General features: G+C 39.9%; 1 protein-coding gene across 2 annotated transcripts in view; it reads left to right on the top strand.

Moving 5' to 3' along the window:
* Nucleotides 1–413: 413 nt before the first annotated feature.
* Nucleotides 414–17095, top strand: part of LOC134948838 (relaxin receptor 1-like) — a 493409-nt gene continuing 476727 nt past the window's right edge. For both annotated transcript variants that reach the window (XM_063937087.1, XM_063937086.1), the window contains exons 1-5: nt 414–504; nt 1663–1768; nt 2020–2091; nt 3358–3429; nt 4197–4268. In XM_063937087.1, coding sequence (XP_063793157.1) covers nt 471–504; nt 1663–1768; nt 2020–2091; nt 3358–3429; nt 4197–4268 — 356 coding nt within the window. In that variant the 5' untranslated portion in view covers nt 414–470. The remainder of the gene's footprint in view (nt 505–1662; nt 1769–2019; nt 2092–3357; nt 3430–4196; nt 4269–17095) is intronic.

Here is a 17095-nt window from a genome sequence, read left to right as displayed (position 1 = left end):
ATATGCATGGTGGTTAGGTGTGGAAAATGGCACTGTATCCATGACTCTTTGAGAGAACCTCAACTTTAACAAAAAATACAACAGTCAAAACTGAAAGAACAAATAAGCACCTTCAACTCCACTGGAAAAGTATATTTTAATTGGTTTGATAAACTGCATCCTATACTAGCTAATAGCCAGACCTCCACCTCTTCCTTGCACTAAATTAGACGAAAATCTACAGTGCCACCTTCCACACCTAACCACCACGCATATTCCTTGACATTTCTGGGTCTTTTGGGATAGATCCACTGGTGTAGGTAAGAGGCAGCAGAAGTTTTGTAGAGAAGCGCCTCTTAAACCACAGCCTTTGTATAACAATTTGCTATTGTCTGTATATAACTGCTCATAGTCCAATATTCCCTACAGTGGATAACACTGGCTGGACCAAGCTGTTTGATACCATCCAGAGTGCCCGAGGCAGTCAAGCAATGGAGGATGAAGAGATACACAATTCTGAGTGCTGTAAGTCAGTATGTTGTTGGAGTAATGGATGTGATTGTTATATTTTAATAATAAGACTGAGAATGTGCTTTATGATACTATTGCTATGTCTAACATGTAAGTAATTATTATAATTTGCATCAGAGGTATGTGCAATTAGACTTTAAAGACCCTTTTCTAGGTTGTAAGTATGTAGGAATAATGGTATACAGAATATGCCATGTCTATGCCAAGTGCTATTAAGTGTGTCTGGCTGTCAGATTGCAGCACTTGTACTTGTAGTCAAAGACAGTGTATACTACAATTCATTATCTCTAGGTGTAATACCAGGGTGACCTGGAATATATAACAGTAAGATCAGTAGCTTAATACGTTGGGCCTGAATCAGTGCTGTACACTAATACAGCCGCAGCTGTTACTGTGTACGCAGCCACTGTGCGATAATATTCAAATGTTGTATTAGAAAACATTGGGTTTGTATACAATTCTGAATTAGGCTGTTTGTCCTCGTTACTAATATATCTGGTGGATCGATTGATGACATCTGTCAAAATTCCCTCTACACTGACACATATGCTAAAAAAAGGACAGATATGCTATTTGTGACCACATATGTATAGCACCTTTTTGAATAGCATTACAGGCCCTGTTTCTGTTATACGGTATCTGGTCTCTAGGTTGACAGTAAAAAGTTTGACAATCAATAGTTCGACCACTAATGGTCAACATGCATTAGATCAAAAGGTCAACAGTGCTTATGGTCGACATGTACAAAAGGTCGACAAGTTCAAATGGTTGACATGACAGTGATCAACACACATATGGTCAACACCGCTTTTTAAGGGTTTTTTTGCATTCCTTTCAACTTTTTCATACTTTACCATTTACGTGGACTATGATTGGGATTAGTAACCTTGCCCGCATGGTACACGGTACACTATTTGGGGTTCCATGTGCTTTGACGGCGAAATTGATACCAAAAAAACAAATATTTTTGTTTTGACCTTTTATGTCAACCATTTTCCATGTCAACCTTTTCCATTTTTTGCCTTTTACCTGTTTACCTAATGAATCTGTTAACCTTTTGACCATGTCGACCATATAGGGCTGTCAACCAAAGTGGGGTTGACTTAATGAACCATACCCGTGTTATACCTGTGCATATCTCCATCCTCTTAGTACTGGAATTTTACCCTGAGCAATGCCACTGTTGGAAGCGAATTGTCAACTGCTCAAGCCAAGGACTACAGTTTGTCCCTCCGGTATCTCCTAATGTGACAGCTCTGTAAGTACAAAGCGTCTCGCATGGCTCAGTAAGCTCTGACCGCTGCATGCACAAATATATCCTTTAATATTGGGAATGGCATTTAACCCTTTACTGTACCATGAAAGTAGAAAAGTGTGATAGCGCTGCAGTAATAATGCTCGATAACCAAAAACCTACAATAATAAACAATTTCCTTCCAAATATTGGCATATCGCAGCACTGTTCCTAATATCTTATACATGGGTTGATACTTGTGTCTGTTTTTTTAGTTATCTGAAAGACAACAAAATCAAATCATTGCCTGATGGTGTCTTTCGTCTTTACCAGAACTTGGAGAAGCTGTAAGTGAGCCAAAAAGTGCAAGTAGTTATCAATAAGAACTGAAGCTCAGACTTATTACTTACAGCCTATTTTATGAATGCACCATTTTTCTTGAATATGCTGTGTAAACTGCTTGTTTTCAATGAAAGAAAATTCATAAAGAAAAAGATATTGCTTTTCATAGTGTTTTGGAAGGGACTGTGTAAAAAACCTATGCTGTTCCTTTAAAACCATGTGGTATAACTCCATGTTCTTGAACTACATACATTCTTAATACAACCACAACTGTAACTGTGGACACTTATAAAGTACCCGCCTTTCATGTCGACCTTGTTTACGTCGACCCAATGGCCATGACAACCTATTTCTAGTGTCGACATTGCCACTGTCAACCAATAGGTGTCGACCTAATGGGTGTCGACCTAGACACTGTCGACCCTGAGTCCCATACCCATTCAGAGATATAAGTTAATTTGATGTTAACCACATCTCCAATGCTTTAAGAATTGCACATGTGCGGGTCTGAGTCTGCAATGCTGCTTTCAGTGCTGCAGAAACCACGGTATGAGTGACAGGTGGCTAGCATTGGGGGAGGGGGGACAACAGGCAGCGTTCCAGAAAATGAGGGCGTGGTGGCCCAATTTTCTGGTTGTACTGAAACCAGTGGCTGCAGCCTTGGACACAGCTTCGGTGGCCCCGGTAATACAATATCACCGGACATCCTGAGTAACCTGAGGGTTACTCAGATGAAGTTCATGCAGATGATCCGATGAGCATCTCACAGAGGCCGGAATCATTTAGCCTACAATTATGTTTTTAGAGCTTAAGAAGAAACCCACACAATCATGGGAAGAACATAAAAACTGCATACAGATGAGATCGATCAACTTCTGCATATGAGAATTATCCTGCTGTCAATTCAGTGTCATTTTTTGCTTCACTCAATGAGCAAAAAGTTTATTTACCCAGATGCTTACTGTCCTGCACCTACTAATAGTACAAATCTATCATCTAAATATGCAAGAATAGCACCTAGAGCAAACTGATTACCTGACATCACAAATATTCAAATGTGCTGTTTACATGTGTTGCAGATAACCCATTACGTTTATAGTCCTTCGTCTAGAAACCAATTAGCTGCTTTTTATTTATTTTACCTCTAGACCTTAATGATAACAGATATACAATAATGTAGTATCCAGTGCAATCTGGATCAGCAGCGGTTATTGTGTCTAGAGTAAAGACAGGATAACAATTATCATTTTTGTTATTCCATTTTTTTATAGCTTTCTTCAAAACAACAAACTGCGGTCCATCACACGCCTTACGTTTTCAGGACTCTTCAGTCTTCAGATGCTGTGAGTTACTGTATGCTTTTTTGTTCTTGTTTTGCTCTTTTTGCTTTATTACCTACTGACAAAAGTGGCAGACTGTATATATGTGTACACATTTATAACAACACAGTAACCATATGAAACCGAAAAGCAGGCACGATGGGAATCAGTAGTAGACAATAAAGCTATGCCTATGAGTTATCACATTAAGCACATTTATATTTAGAAACTAGCAAACATGTCTAACAGTGTATTATTACAGAGAAAAGAGGAGTGGTTTTACTTAAACCTGGGGACACTGTATTTCCTCCACCTAAGAATGACTTTGCATTATGATTTCTGTTACCATCACAGGGCAAGCAATATAGCAGCTCCCATACTCTTATCTAAGACAGCCGTTTGTGTCTCCGTGATGTGTGGCTGTGTTTTCATGAGTATTGGATAACAAATATGGCTGGCTGCCTCAGCTTTATCCATGCACCAAGTTTATCCGTATAATTTACACAGTTATAGATTATACATAGAGTGTATTCTATATTTACGTTTTTGGTAACATTGCCTATTATTGCCTATTATTGCAATTTACTTGATTTTCAGCGATTCTGCTGCCAAGTGCTGGAGCTGACATATTATTCTTTACTTTAAAATATTTTTGTTTGATACATATAATTTTCTGTAACCGTTGGTCAGTACTTCCAATGAATTTTATGTGTCTCCACAAAGTGCTCCTTACTGCACCTCCTTCCTCTTACAAAACACTTGACCTCTGTAACACCTTACTTCTGTGCCAGCTTCCTTAGTGACAATCGAATCAAGACCCTGAAGGCTGATATGTTCAAGGATCTTCACTCCTTGGAATGGCTGTAAGTTGGAAACAATATATTGTATAACCTTCTAACCTTATTAGAACCTTATTCAGCATTTCCTACAAGACAACATTATGGTCTCATTAATATTTAATGCAAGAATGTGCTTGGGACTTATAAATCTTACTTGTGTAGACCTGTCTGTTATTATTTACATCTCAATGAGTGATTTTAGTCACTTAGTTGTCCTCAAACTAATCTTCCAGGGATATTGTTTATCAGACAGAATTTACCAGTATATTGTTAACCATTTCAGGTCTGATTTATTGTAGAATGCATTGAAATTTACATGAATACATTTTCCTTTCAACATTTACAGTACACTATGTTCCTTGGATATAAAATGTCTTCCAGAGTTTCACCCCTCTCGCTCAGATAGGTTTTTTATTTTTAAATCATGTTATTTTTTATTACGTTTTCAATTTTACAGAGACAAAAGGAAAAACAAGACATCTCAGTAACAGGTTCCACAGAGTGGGTCAACAAACGTACATCAAGGCTGTAGACAGAACGGCCCAGGATAGCATAATCTGGATATAGTATAAAAATAGTAACCATGTAAACCCAGATCACATAAAAGTAAAAAAATAGATAAATACATAAAAAAACAGGAAGTGGGGAAAAATATGAAAAGGCAAAAACCTAGACTTTACATTACGGGTCCAAAAAGCTATCATTTTGATTACCAAACGTGGATTGACACTATCTATCCTATTGTTTATGATAACTGACCAAGGAGTTAAAACTCTTGTATAGAAACAGTTTGTATTCAAAAACATCATTAACTAAAGTCCTCCTTAAAAATATCAAGGAGATCACATGCAAACCATGTCCTAGCGACAATAACCTTCACCAGTGTAGTAATGCATAAGGTATAGCAGTGGATCACCAAATTATGATTCTTCCAGATCCATGTAGTATGGTGTGCCGTGCTCAGTTGCTGGCTCTAATATGATTAACTGTAACGTATAGGATGCAGACACTAAAGTGTGGGTAATCCATTTACTGAGTATTCCAGTCACAGTGCGGGTCAGTACATTGAATAGTATGTGTTACAATGAAAAAGTAATGGTGCATAAACAGGTGGTGTACAACATGTGGTAAAGAACATGCAGTGGAGGGTAGGAAAATATGGTTACAGATTAGCAGCAATATATCAAAGACAAGTATAGCAGTATACACTAGGTACAGAAATTAATGCAGTATAAAGGTAGGGAAAAATGGGTATACATCAGCATCAATATATCTAAATACCAAAAGTTCATGCACCCTCCGGTGCAGACTCTCCCAAAAAGATAGTACCATTCCAGTGTAATTATAATGTACCAGGGGTGGCTTCCACTTACCTGTGTTAGTATATATTAGTAGTTCCCTTGGGGTTTGAAGCAGGTTCTCTGGTGTTATAGGTGCGTTCCTGGGAGATGCTTCAATGCATTGTTTGTGGGGGCTAAGATCCAGGCTAAATAAACAGGAAGCAGTTAAATTCCAAGGTGCAAGGGAGGAAGGGAGGGGATAGTTTCCCTAATATCATCCCAGACCTTAGTCCTATAGTATGTGCCAAACCCCACCTCTGCTAAATCACACTTCGGGTAATTATCAGTGGTGTGGAGACCCAATTTCAAGGAAACAGGAGTGCGATAAACTTTGTGAAGGACATAAAAATATACTTGTTGGTAATGAACACAAGGAGTGGTATACTTTATAGATGCCAAAATCTGCACCCAGTGGACATCAGAAACAGTCCCAAGGTCTGCTTCCCATTTCAATTTTGAGAGGGTCAAATAAAGCCGCATGAGAATGAACATTTAGTCTGGAATAGTGGAAATATGACCCTGACCACCGAGGCCCTGGACCATAGATTTAACTGGAGAAGAGGACAGCACAGGTGGAGTTTCACCAAACGGAGTGTGCAATGCTGGGTACAAACTAGACAATATTGTGAACGATGTGCCCGATTCTGACGGATCGGAACGAAACAATACCCAAGTCATCAAGTGAGTACACACTATGTTGCTGACGATGCGCGCTCCCGCGTGTTGTGAGTGACATCCTCGGTTAGCCCAGCATGCCTGGCCAATGGAAGACATCGCTAGCGAGGGCCATGCTGGAGAACACAGCATGACCTCCGTCTGAGAGTATTGCAAATGTTTGGAGCATATAACAGATAGTCCGACCAATCTACACTTAAGGCCCATACACATTAGACGATGTCGCTCTGTGAGCGACATCGTCTAACGTTTCCCCCTCCCGGGCCGGCCGGTCGGCGGCCGCCTGTACGCACTGAGCGATATGACCGCTCAAATCGCTCAGTGACGTCACGCCCCCGCCAGCCCTGCATGAAGGTCGTGGACGACAGTCCACATCCTTCATGCATGCCCTACCGACAGCGACGATCGTTGCCGACCCACGGGGCCGCGCATCGGTCGTCGCTGGCGGCATACACACTTAACGATAAAATGAGCGACGTCGCTCAAGGAGGGGGAAAATGAGCGACGTCGCTCATTATATCGTTAAGTGTGTATGGACCTTTAGATTTAGCTAACAGATAGGCTACCAACCACCGATTCCAATCAGAAACAGCTTTATTTAGAATATATTAGGCTTCCAACTGATGACAGAGTTGCTCAAGTGTACCTCTTCCCTCTTATTAAATGTCTTGATTTCGGTCACCCTCTTAATAAACGAGCCCTGCATACAGGCTAAGAAGCTATCACACAGTATGCCAGTGTCGAAAAATTTCAAATTATCCACTTTCTATCGCACAGTTTGTTGTCACTCAGCATTCATGGAAGTTGTGTTTTTCCTGTGCCCCTGGCCATGACATTGCGGCTGGTACTACACATGAAAGCATTAAAAACACTGGATGAATGACATTATGCTATTTACTCATCAGTGTTTTTGGTACCTCCTAAACACAGGTGGCCTAGGCAACCGCCTAAGTTCACAAAAAGCTGGATATCTGCACACTCAGAAATCAATATTATAATAATCTGGGTGAATGTATGTGATTCATCACCATACATTCACTCATAAGAAACCCCTATTTAGTATTAAACACATGTTGATTTAATTAGGGGGTGCAGTCAACTACAGTATGTCAGAACTACAGTGTTTGAAGAGAAGAGAGAGGGAATTCTGTATTGTCGACGCACTGGAAGAAACTAATTCTAAAATATAACCTTTATTAGATATGTGTTAAAATATGATTATGATTGAATCAATTTTCCAAACTACAATGAAACATAGAATTAAAATCACAGATAAACAGGTAAGTGAATCTAAACAAAGATTGGAAATTTGTGAATAAAGATTTAAAAAGCGTGTCCACGTGTATTTATAAGTGTATCCTTATACTCGGGGTTACTATATTGGTATAAATACCATCAGCATTCCTATATCCATCCAATATTATACGACTACTATCAGTATCTATAGTGTCGATACATACATATAATGTCGACCACTATCAGTATCTATAGTGTCGGTATCCACTACTTTGAGTTCAGGGACTTGAAGGTCATATATAATATATGAAATTTTCAAATAAAGGTTACTCTGTTTAATTAACAGTTGGGGTGACTATGGGTCATCTATAAATACATTCCCAGGTCTAATTCCCCCTGAAGTTAAATCTCCATGTATTAAGAGCCTCTCACACCGGCTATCAATATTATTAGAGTATCTATTTATGCATGGGGACACGTTGCTTTAAGGGGTATAGCAATCCCTCCTTGCATCGAAAGCAACTGCCATATACAGTAATGTTATTCAATTATGTGATATCCAACTCTGTTGCACAAATTTCGGAGATACTGCTTATGTTAGGGGTGTAGCAACCCCAGTTATATTCCAAAGCAGGCCGTTTATAGTACGGTTTATTTCTTATGCATCAGTTGTTACGCATACCCTCAATTGCCATAGTTTGTCTCCTGTCTATAGTGCCAGAGTGAGTTCGCCTAATCACTGTTATGCCTGTTAAAGGAAAATTCCTAATTTAATTGGCCAACAGTGCAAGTCTAATATTGTTAATACTGTATAACGGTCTCAATTTTTAAATAAAAATGATCCGCATGCATAATACTCTCGAGTAACAATAAGGAATGATTCCTATTTACCAGTGTCAATCAAATAAAAGGTTGCAGAGTAACCCATATATATATTTAATGGACCCCAATTTTATTGGACTCAGAATAATATATATTTTATTTCAGGTATTTGTTATTGGATGGAATTTTATATTGAAATTTATGGTATTCCCCAGAATATAAGGTATCTGTTTTGGCTGATAGTAGTTATTGCATAATAATAAATTTAATATACATTGATAGGATTTGTGCGCTTCTCACACACTGCTTAGAATGTGATTACTTCAAATTGCTGTGTTTATCTGTTGGTATAACTAACTACTTTACTACAGTATATGACACTTAGTATATCTTATTCAGAGCATGCAGCTGCTATGCTCCTGAATGTTACCAATTGTTGCAATGTAATAATAGATACTGTTTCAATTACAGCCACACTGTTGCCTGTATATATTGCAGTGGTGTGAAAATGCCTTAATATTCACAGTGCTTTAGTATGTGCAGTTGCAAATACAGGATCCAAAGTGACACAGACTACTTGGCCAGTAATAATAATACTGTTTCAATTACAGCCACACTATTGCCTGTATATATTATAGTAGTGTGAAAGCACCTCAATATTCACAGTGCTTTAAACATGTGTAGTTGCAAATACAGGATCCAAAGTGACACAGACTTCTTGGCCAGTAATCACTTACTATCTGTGTTTATATGTTAACTTTGGGTATGACTGACTCCTTTGCTACAATGTATAACATTTAATATATCTTATTCAGAGCATGCAGCTGCTATGCTCCTGAATGTCACCAATTGTTGCACTGTAATAATTAATGCTATTTCTCTTACAGCCACACTATTGTCTAATATGTTGCAGTGGTGTAAAGGGCACCTGGATATTCACAGTGCTTTAATATATAGAGCTACAAATGCACACTCTGAAGTATGTGCTATAACTCTGACTGTCTTCAATCATCACAGTCTATATAGACAGATTTAGTGTGACACACAGACATCGGCATATGTGGCTAGTCTTCTGTAGCTTATTTTTCCTATCACTAAACTATCAGCTAACATGTCAAATTAATTCATATATTTGCATCATAGCTTAAACACTAGAAACCGCATGGACAGCGTGTCCACGCGGTTTCTAGTGTTTAAGCTATGATGCAAATATATGAATTAATTTGACATGTTAGCTGATAGTTTAGTGATAGGAAAAATAAGCTACAGAAGACTAGCCACATATGCCGATGTCTGTGTGTCACACTAAATCTGTCTATATAGACTGTGATGATTGAAGACAGTCAGAGTTATAGCACATACTTCAGAGTGTGCATTTGTAACTCTATATATTAAAGCACTGTGAATATCCAGGTGCCCTTTACACCACTGCAACATATTAGACAATAGTGTGGCTGTAAGAGAAATAGCATTAATTATTACATTGCAACAATTGGTGACATTCAGAAGCATAGCAGCTGCATGCTCTGAATAAGATATATTAAATGTTATACATTGTAGCAAAGGAGTCAGTTATACCCAAAGTTAACATATAAACACAGATAGTAAGTGATTACTGGCCAAGAAGTCTGTGTCAATTTGGATCCTGTATTTGCAACTACACATGTTTAAAGCACTGTGAATATTGAGGTGCTTTCACACTACTATAATATATACAGGCAATAGTGTGGCTGTAATTGAAACAGTATTATTATTACTGGCCAAGTAGTCTGTGTCACTTTGAATCCTGTATTTGCAACTGCACATACTAAAGCACTGTGAATATTAAGGCATTTTCACACCACTGCAATATATACAGGCAACAGTGTGGCTGTAATTGAAACAGTATCTATTATTACATTGCAACAATTGGTAACATTCAGGAGCATAGCAGCTGCATGCTCTGAATAAGATATACTAAGTGTCATATACTGTAGTAAAGTAGTTAGTTATACCAACAGATAAACACAGTAATTTGAAGTAATCACTGTCTAAGCAGTGTGTGAGAAGCGCACAAATCCTATCAATGTATATTAAATTTATTATTATGCAATAACTATCAGCCAAAACAGATACCTTATATTCTGGGGAATACCATAAATTTGAATATAAAATTCCATCCAATAACAAATACCTGAAATAAAATATATATTATTCTGAGTCCAATAAAATTGGGGTCCATTAAATATATATATGGGTTACTCTGCAACCTTTTATTTGATTGACACTGGTAAATAGGAATCATTCCTTATTGTTACTCGAGAGTGTTATGCATGCGGATCATTTTTATTTAAAAATTGAGACCGTTATACAGTATCAACAATATTAGACTTGCACTGTTGGCCAATTAAATTAGGAATTTTCCTTTAACAGGCATAACAGTGATTAGGCGAACTCACTCTGGCACTATAGACAGGAGACAAACTATGGCAATTGAGGGTATGCATAACAACTGACGCATAAGAAATAAACCGTACTATAAACAGCCTGCTTTGGAATATAACTGGGGTTGCTACACCCCTAACATAAGCAGTATCTCCGAAATTTGTGCAACAGAGTTGGATATCACATAATTGAATAACATTACTGTATATGGCAGTTGCTTTCGATGCAAGGAGGGATTGCTATACCCCTTAAAGCAACGTGTCCCCATGCATAAATAGATACTCTAATAATATTGATAGCCGGTGTGAGAGGCTCTTAATACATGGAGATTTAACTTCAGGGGGAATTAGACCTGGGAATGTATTTATAGATGACCCATAGTCACCCCAACTGTTAATTAAACAGAGTAACCTTTATTTGAAAATTTCATATATTATATATGATCCCCAAGTCCCTGAACTCAAAGTAATGGATACCGACACTATAGATACTGATAGTGGTCGACATTATATGTATGTATCGACACTATAGATACTGATAGTAGTCGTATAATATTGGATGGATATAGGAATGCTGATGGTATTTATACCAATATAGTAACCCCGAGTATAAGGATACACTTATAAATACACGTGGACACGCTTTTTAAATCTTTATTCACAAATTTCCAATCTTTGTTTAGATTCACTTACCTGTTTGTCTGTGATTTTAATTCTATGTTTCACTGTAGTTTGGGAAAATGATTCAATCATAATCATATTTTAACACATATCTAATAAAGGTTATATTTTAGAATTAGTTTCTTCCAGTGAACCGCCTAAGTTCACCTGATGGTACTGCATGGCTGTGGTTCCTGCTGACTTCTCAAAATAAGACCCCTTCATTTCCACTGCATGCCACTGAGTGGCATTTTCCAAACTACAGTTCAGTGAGCCATAAACATAAAAATGTCCATCCAGTTTTGCAGGTTCAAACATAGGGGTAAATTTACTAAGATGAAAGTTCTATTTAAGATGGGATGTTGCCCATAGCAACCAGATTCTACTTCTCATTTATCTAGCACCTTCTAGAAGATAATACCTGGAATCTGATTGGTTGCTATGGGCAACATCCCATCTTACATAGAACTCCCATCTTATTAAATGTAACCCATATACTGTATATTTTATTTTACATAGTATACTAGAATGGTCTCATGCAGGGTTAATATACAGCAGGAAAGCCTGCACATTGATTTCGCACAATACCCATGGAGGTCTAAAGTCACAGTTACTTTGCATCCTACTATTGGCACCACTTTGGCTCATTGGAACAGACTGAGGAATTTACCCTGAGTGTCCTCTAAATTCTCCCCTATGACTCCATTGTTTAATAATCCTGACTTTACCATGGGGGTTGCCGGTTCTAACTTTGCAATCTGGACGAAACAGAGGGTGCATAGGTTTGGCCAGCTGGTGGACAGGGGGAGTGTGCCATCTTTCCCCACATTGCAGGCTAAGTGGGAACTCCCTCCCTCTGAGATATGGCGTTATCTATAAATGAAACATTTTGTGCAGTCTGGGAACTTGCGTACAGCTTCCATCAGACCTTTGACACCTTTTGAGAACTTGTGTCTGCAGCTCTGCATCCAATGCACTTTCTCTCGAAGGGTTATGGCCTCTTGACCGAATATATGTACCCTGCTCTTCCCAAATATGCTAGAGATTGGATGAGAGATCTGCAACTGGTCTTGTATGAGGACAAGTGGACTAAGGGCCTAATTCAAACCTGATTGTAGCAATCAGTTACTCGACATGCGGTGGGACGCCCAGCACAGGGCTAGTCCGCCCCGCATGTCTGGCACTAACCACCACCACCCCGCCCCCGCACAAGTACAAAAGCATCGCACATCAGCGATGCTTTTATACTTGACGAGTAGCTCCCTACCAGCGCAGCTCCTGCGCGCTGGCAGGGAACTACCCGTCGCTGTCCTTGTCACAGCGGCTGCGTGTGATGTCACACAGCCGCCCCCCGCATGGTCCGGGTACGCCTGCGTTGCCCGAACCGTGCCCCCAAAACGGCGGGCAAACGCCCCGGCCCGCCCCCTCCCGCCCAAGGACTGCAGGGCTGAGATGGCCATCGGCTGTCTGGCATGCGCCGGCACACTACGGCTCCGGCGCATGCGCGATTATGACCTGATCGGCTGCTGTGCAGCAATCAGGTCTGAATTAGGCCCTAAGATTTTCCAAAATACATTTGCTTGTTCTGTGAGTTATTCCGTAATTGAAGCTCAATTTAAAGTACTGTCACTCTGGTATAGATGCCCCCTTACTGTAACAAAGATGTTTCCTAGGGTATCTGAGACCTGTTGGTGTTGAAATCTGAAGTTTGGCTTGGCTCACAACTCTTTGGGGTAAATGTATGAAGTAGTGATAAGAGTGGAGAAGTGAGCCAGTGGAGAAATTGCCCATGGCAACCAATCAGCATTGAAGTAACATTTATAATTTGCATACTATAAAATTATACAGAGCAGCTGATTGGCTGCCATGGGCAAGATCTCCACTGGCTCACTTCTTCACTCTAATCAGTGCTTCATACATTTACCCCCACACATGGGGGGTCATTCCGAGTTGTTCGCTCGCTGCTATTTTTAGCAGAATTCTAATAGGCTAAAATCCGGCAGTTCTGCTCATGCGTATGCACCGCAGGGCGCAGGCGCTAAGCAATTTCACACAAATCTAGGCTATTTTACTCACAGGCGAACAAAGCTTTTCAGTCGCTCTGTTGATCGGAGAATGATTGACAGGAAGTGGGTGTTTCTGGGTGGTAACTGAGCGTTTTCCGTGAGTGTGCTAAAAAATGCAGGCGTGCCAGCAGAAAAGGCATGAGTGGCTGGAGAAATGGGGGAGTGGCTGGCCGAACGCAGGGCGTGTTTGTGACATCAAACCAGGAACTAAACGGACTGAGGTGATCGCAATCTAGGAGTAGGTCTGGAGCTACTCAGAAACTGCAAGGAAATACTTAATAGCAGAATTGCTAATCTTTCGTTAGCAATTCTGCTATGCTAAGATACAGAGGGCGGCGGCTTTGCGTTTGCATTGCTGCTAAAAGTAGCTAGCGAGCGAACAACTCGGAATGACCACCATGGTGGGGTTGTCGACTTCTGCTTCCTTTCTGGAAAGCGTTATCCATTTCTAGGTCAGTAACTGGTGTTGACATCCTTTCTACTCCTTCTTTCTGGCTTCTTAATTCTTATTCAGTCCCCCCAGCATCTTATAAAAAAAATCCCTATTGAAATTTTTTAGTAGTGCTGCCAAGGTGGTGATACCAGTTCGCTGGAGGTCTACAGTACATCCCCTTCTGTCATTAAGGAAGGGTTCACTCGCATTGACATGTACAGTATATGTCAATGGAAGATTTTCAAGTGACTCCGGAGTGGATCCGAAGCTTCACAGCTACCTGGGATCCTTGGCTGGAATTTAAGTCCTCACAAGCATATCTTAATTTTGTTGTCTGAACGGGGTGTACCCGTCTGTGCCTTCATATCAGTTTGTGCAGATGGGAAATGTGTTTATAGCATTTTTTCCAAACGTACTTCTGTGCCAACATCTCTTACTACACACTACTACCATCTCTCCCTTTCAAACTTGTAACTCTACACCCCCACCTCTAAGCCTTTTCCTGTTCAATATCGTCCTTGTGTATGTCTAATTGTCTGTCTTGGTTTATATGTCTATTTTTTTATGTGTTGTTTTGATCAATGATAGATACTGTTTTGGATATCTGTGTTGCATTTTGTGCATATCTGAATTGATAGGATTCGTATCATCAATATTATGCTCCACTTGATGTAACAATTTCTCTAATCAAAATGTCTATTTTGTGTACTTGTTACTTAAAATCAATAAACACATATTGAAAATATATATATATTTTATTCAGATGTTAACAATAGTATTCCAGTGGAATTCAAGTAATTAGCTGTCTGAAGTGGAAGGCTTTGTAGACACTAGAAACTAATACCCCTTTCACACCGCACAAATAACCCAGTATCCACCCGGCATATTGCCGGGTCATCATGGGTCAGCGTGCGGTGTGAAAGCGCCAAAGCAGAAATCCCGGGTCCCCTGACCCGGCAATTCAACCAGGGAATAAAGCAGTGTTATACCCGGGTTGAATACCGGGTCAATGGCAGCGTAAACAAACTCCTGGGTCGATGCGACCTGGTACCCGTTCACTTCAACAGGGAGAGGTGGCACGGAGATGATCTAAGCTCCTAGCGCCGCCCCTGCTGCCAGCTCTGCCCCTCCCCCCACCCCCGCTGCTATGGCAACCCGCCCGGCATCGGGGAAGCCAGCAGCAGCATCCAATGCCGGATCCCACGCGTGAAGGACCCGTTTCCAATTCCCGGGTGGTATCCGGCATTGGCGGTGTGAAAGGGGTATAAGATTCTCATTAGATCTACTTATCAATAAATATGAAATAATGAGTCAGACAGCAATTTTGGTGTAAATGAGGTCACAGTTTTTATTTAGTTAATTCGTTTAATTCTTAAAAAATTTCAGTGTGGCAAGCAAGCATCCCCCACCTGTAATAGCCAGGATATAATTCATGAACGACTAAAAGGTGGGTTTCAGCCCTGCCCCTGATGCAACCAAGACCACCCAGTTACCATCTCCCCTTAATTGGCCAGTACTGGCCCCAAACCCAAGTCACAGGCCAGGCCTGCCCCTAAGGTAATGGTATTCTCACTGAAATCAAAAGGAATATGCCCGTCAGTCACCTATGCGCCATATTTGGCTGTCTTTGAGCAATACCTTCCTGATGCATTGTGCCTCCTCTAAAAGGAAGAGCACAATACAAGATAGAGCAAACACAAGGGAAGGTGAGGGGATAGAATCCAAAATGGAAAAATAAAACTAACCTAAAACCCGCCCCTAAACTTTTCATGACTCGAACCAATATTTTTAATAAAATATGCACCTTTCAATCCTGACCCCACAGTCCTCAATCACTAAAAACTACACAGGAAGGGTGCTTAGTATTGCTTCACGCTTATGCAGTGCTCTCTTAAGGTAAATAGATAGTGGATTTTTCCATATAATAGCAGTAGAGCAAATTTCATAGTATCGATTTGAAATCTACAGTACCAAGTAACTGCATAATACTTCTCAGAAAAGTAGTTTACAAGGGATAGGATACAAAAATATAAAGCAATAAATTAAATAATAGACCAATGTGCTAAAAATAGGTGTCTCATTAAAACTGCAACGCGTTTCACTGTCCAGGACAAATATAATATTAAATGATGATGTCCAAAGAGTTGGAAATATACCAAACCTGAGGGCATTTTGTGGACTTTGGGCAAAAAACAAACAAACCTATTTTGATAATTTAGTGTGCATAGTAATCATTAACCCTCCTGTGTTCTCAGAGTTATACTGAACAGGCTCAAACACCAAGCATAGTAAGGGAGACTTCGCATGGCACTCACAGGGTTTACAAAAAATTCCTTTAATCCAAAAATTAATTATTGAACATGTAATTTAGAGGTAAGTGAGTAGTTTGGATGTAATCAACTTGTATTGTGCTGAAATGTGGAATTCGCACTTGCATTTCCTCTGGGCTTCTCTCAGGTATGCGTATAATTGAGTTTGAATGGGCTGAAACTAGATGTACTGTATAAGATTTTCCTAGTCCCCACTAGTTGTTATTCTGAAAATGCAAAAGTACACAGCTAAATGGATGGGAAAAATGAAGCCTTGACAGTGCAACTACAGTTCAATGAGAATGGGCAAAATGATTTTCTAAAAACCTGTACATTTATATTTAATACATTTTTATGACGATTCTTTGAAATCATCATTAGAGCAGACATTGCAGGATAATTATCAGTCCAGCATCTTCTTAACATCACCAGGAGCTACTTATTTTCCACACCGTCTTGTACATACACGCATCTTACAGGTTTTGCTTCCTGACTTGGTTACTGCAGAGTTTCCTTATTGTATTGCTGATCTTGTTTTCTGCCCTTACCATAGAGCATGTTTATATGTTGATTTTTCACCTGCTCATTTTGTACCACTTCTGTCACTTTGACTTTGTATGTCTGTCCTCTCTCCCCCTTTGTTGGTCACTAGTTGTAGCTATCGCTCAGCAGAAACTATAGCTATGTGCTCAAAACCTGGGGCAACCGGGTAGGGGTGTAATTAGAACTGTGTGGGCCCCATAGCAACAGTTTGAAAGCACAACCATCCCCTTCCCCCGTTCCCCCTCCCCACTGTGTCCTTTGTGTTTACTCTAACACACATTCTATACTGTTTGTGTTTACGGAAAGTCCACATTCCATAAACTGAACACAAAGCTGGGCTGCTG

The sequence above is a fragment of the Pseudophryne corroboree genome, chromosome 8, assembly GCF_028390025.1.
Source record: "Pseudophryne corroboree isolate aPseCor3 chromosome 8, aPseCor3.hap2, whole genome shotgun sequence".
NCBI lineage: Eukaryota > Metazoa > Chordata > Amphibia > Anura > Myobatrachidae > Pseudophryne > Pseudophryne corroboree.
This window is presented reverse-complemented; position numbering and strand designations above follow the sequence as displayed.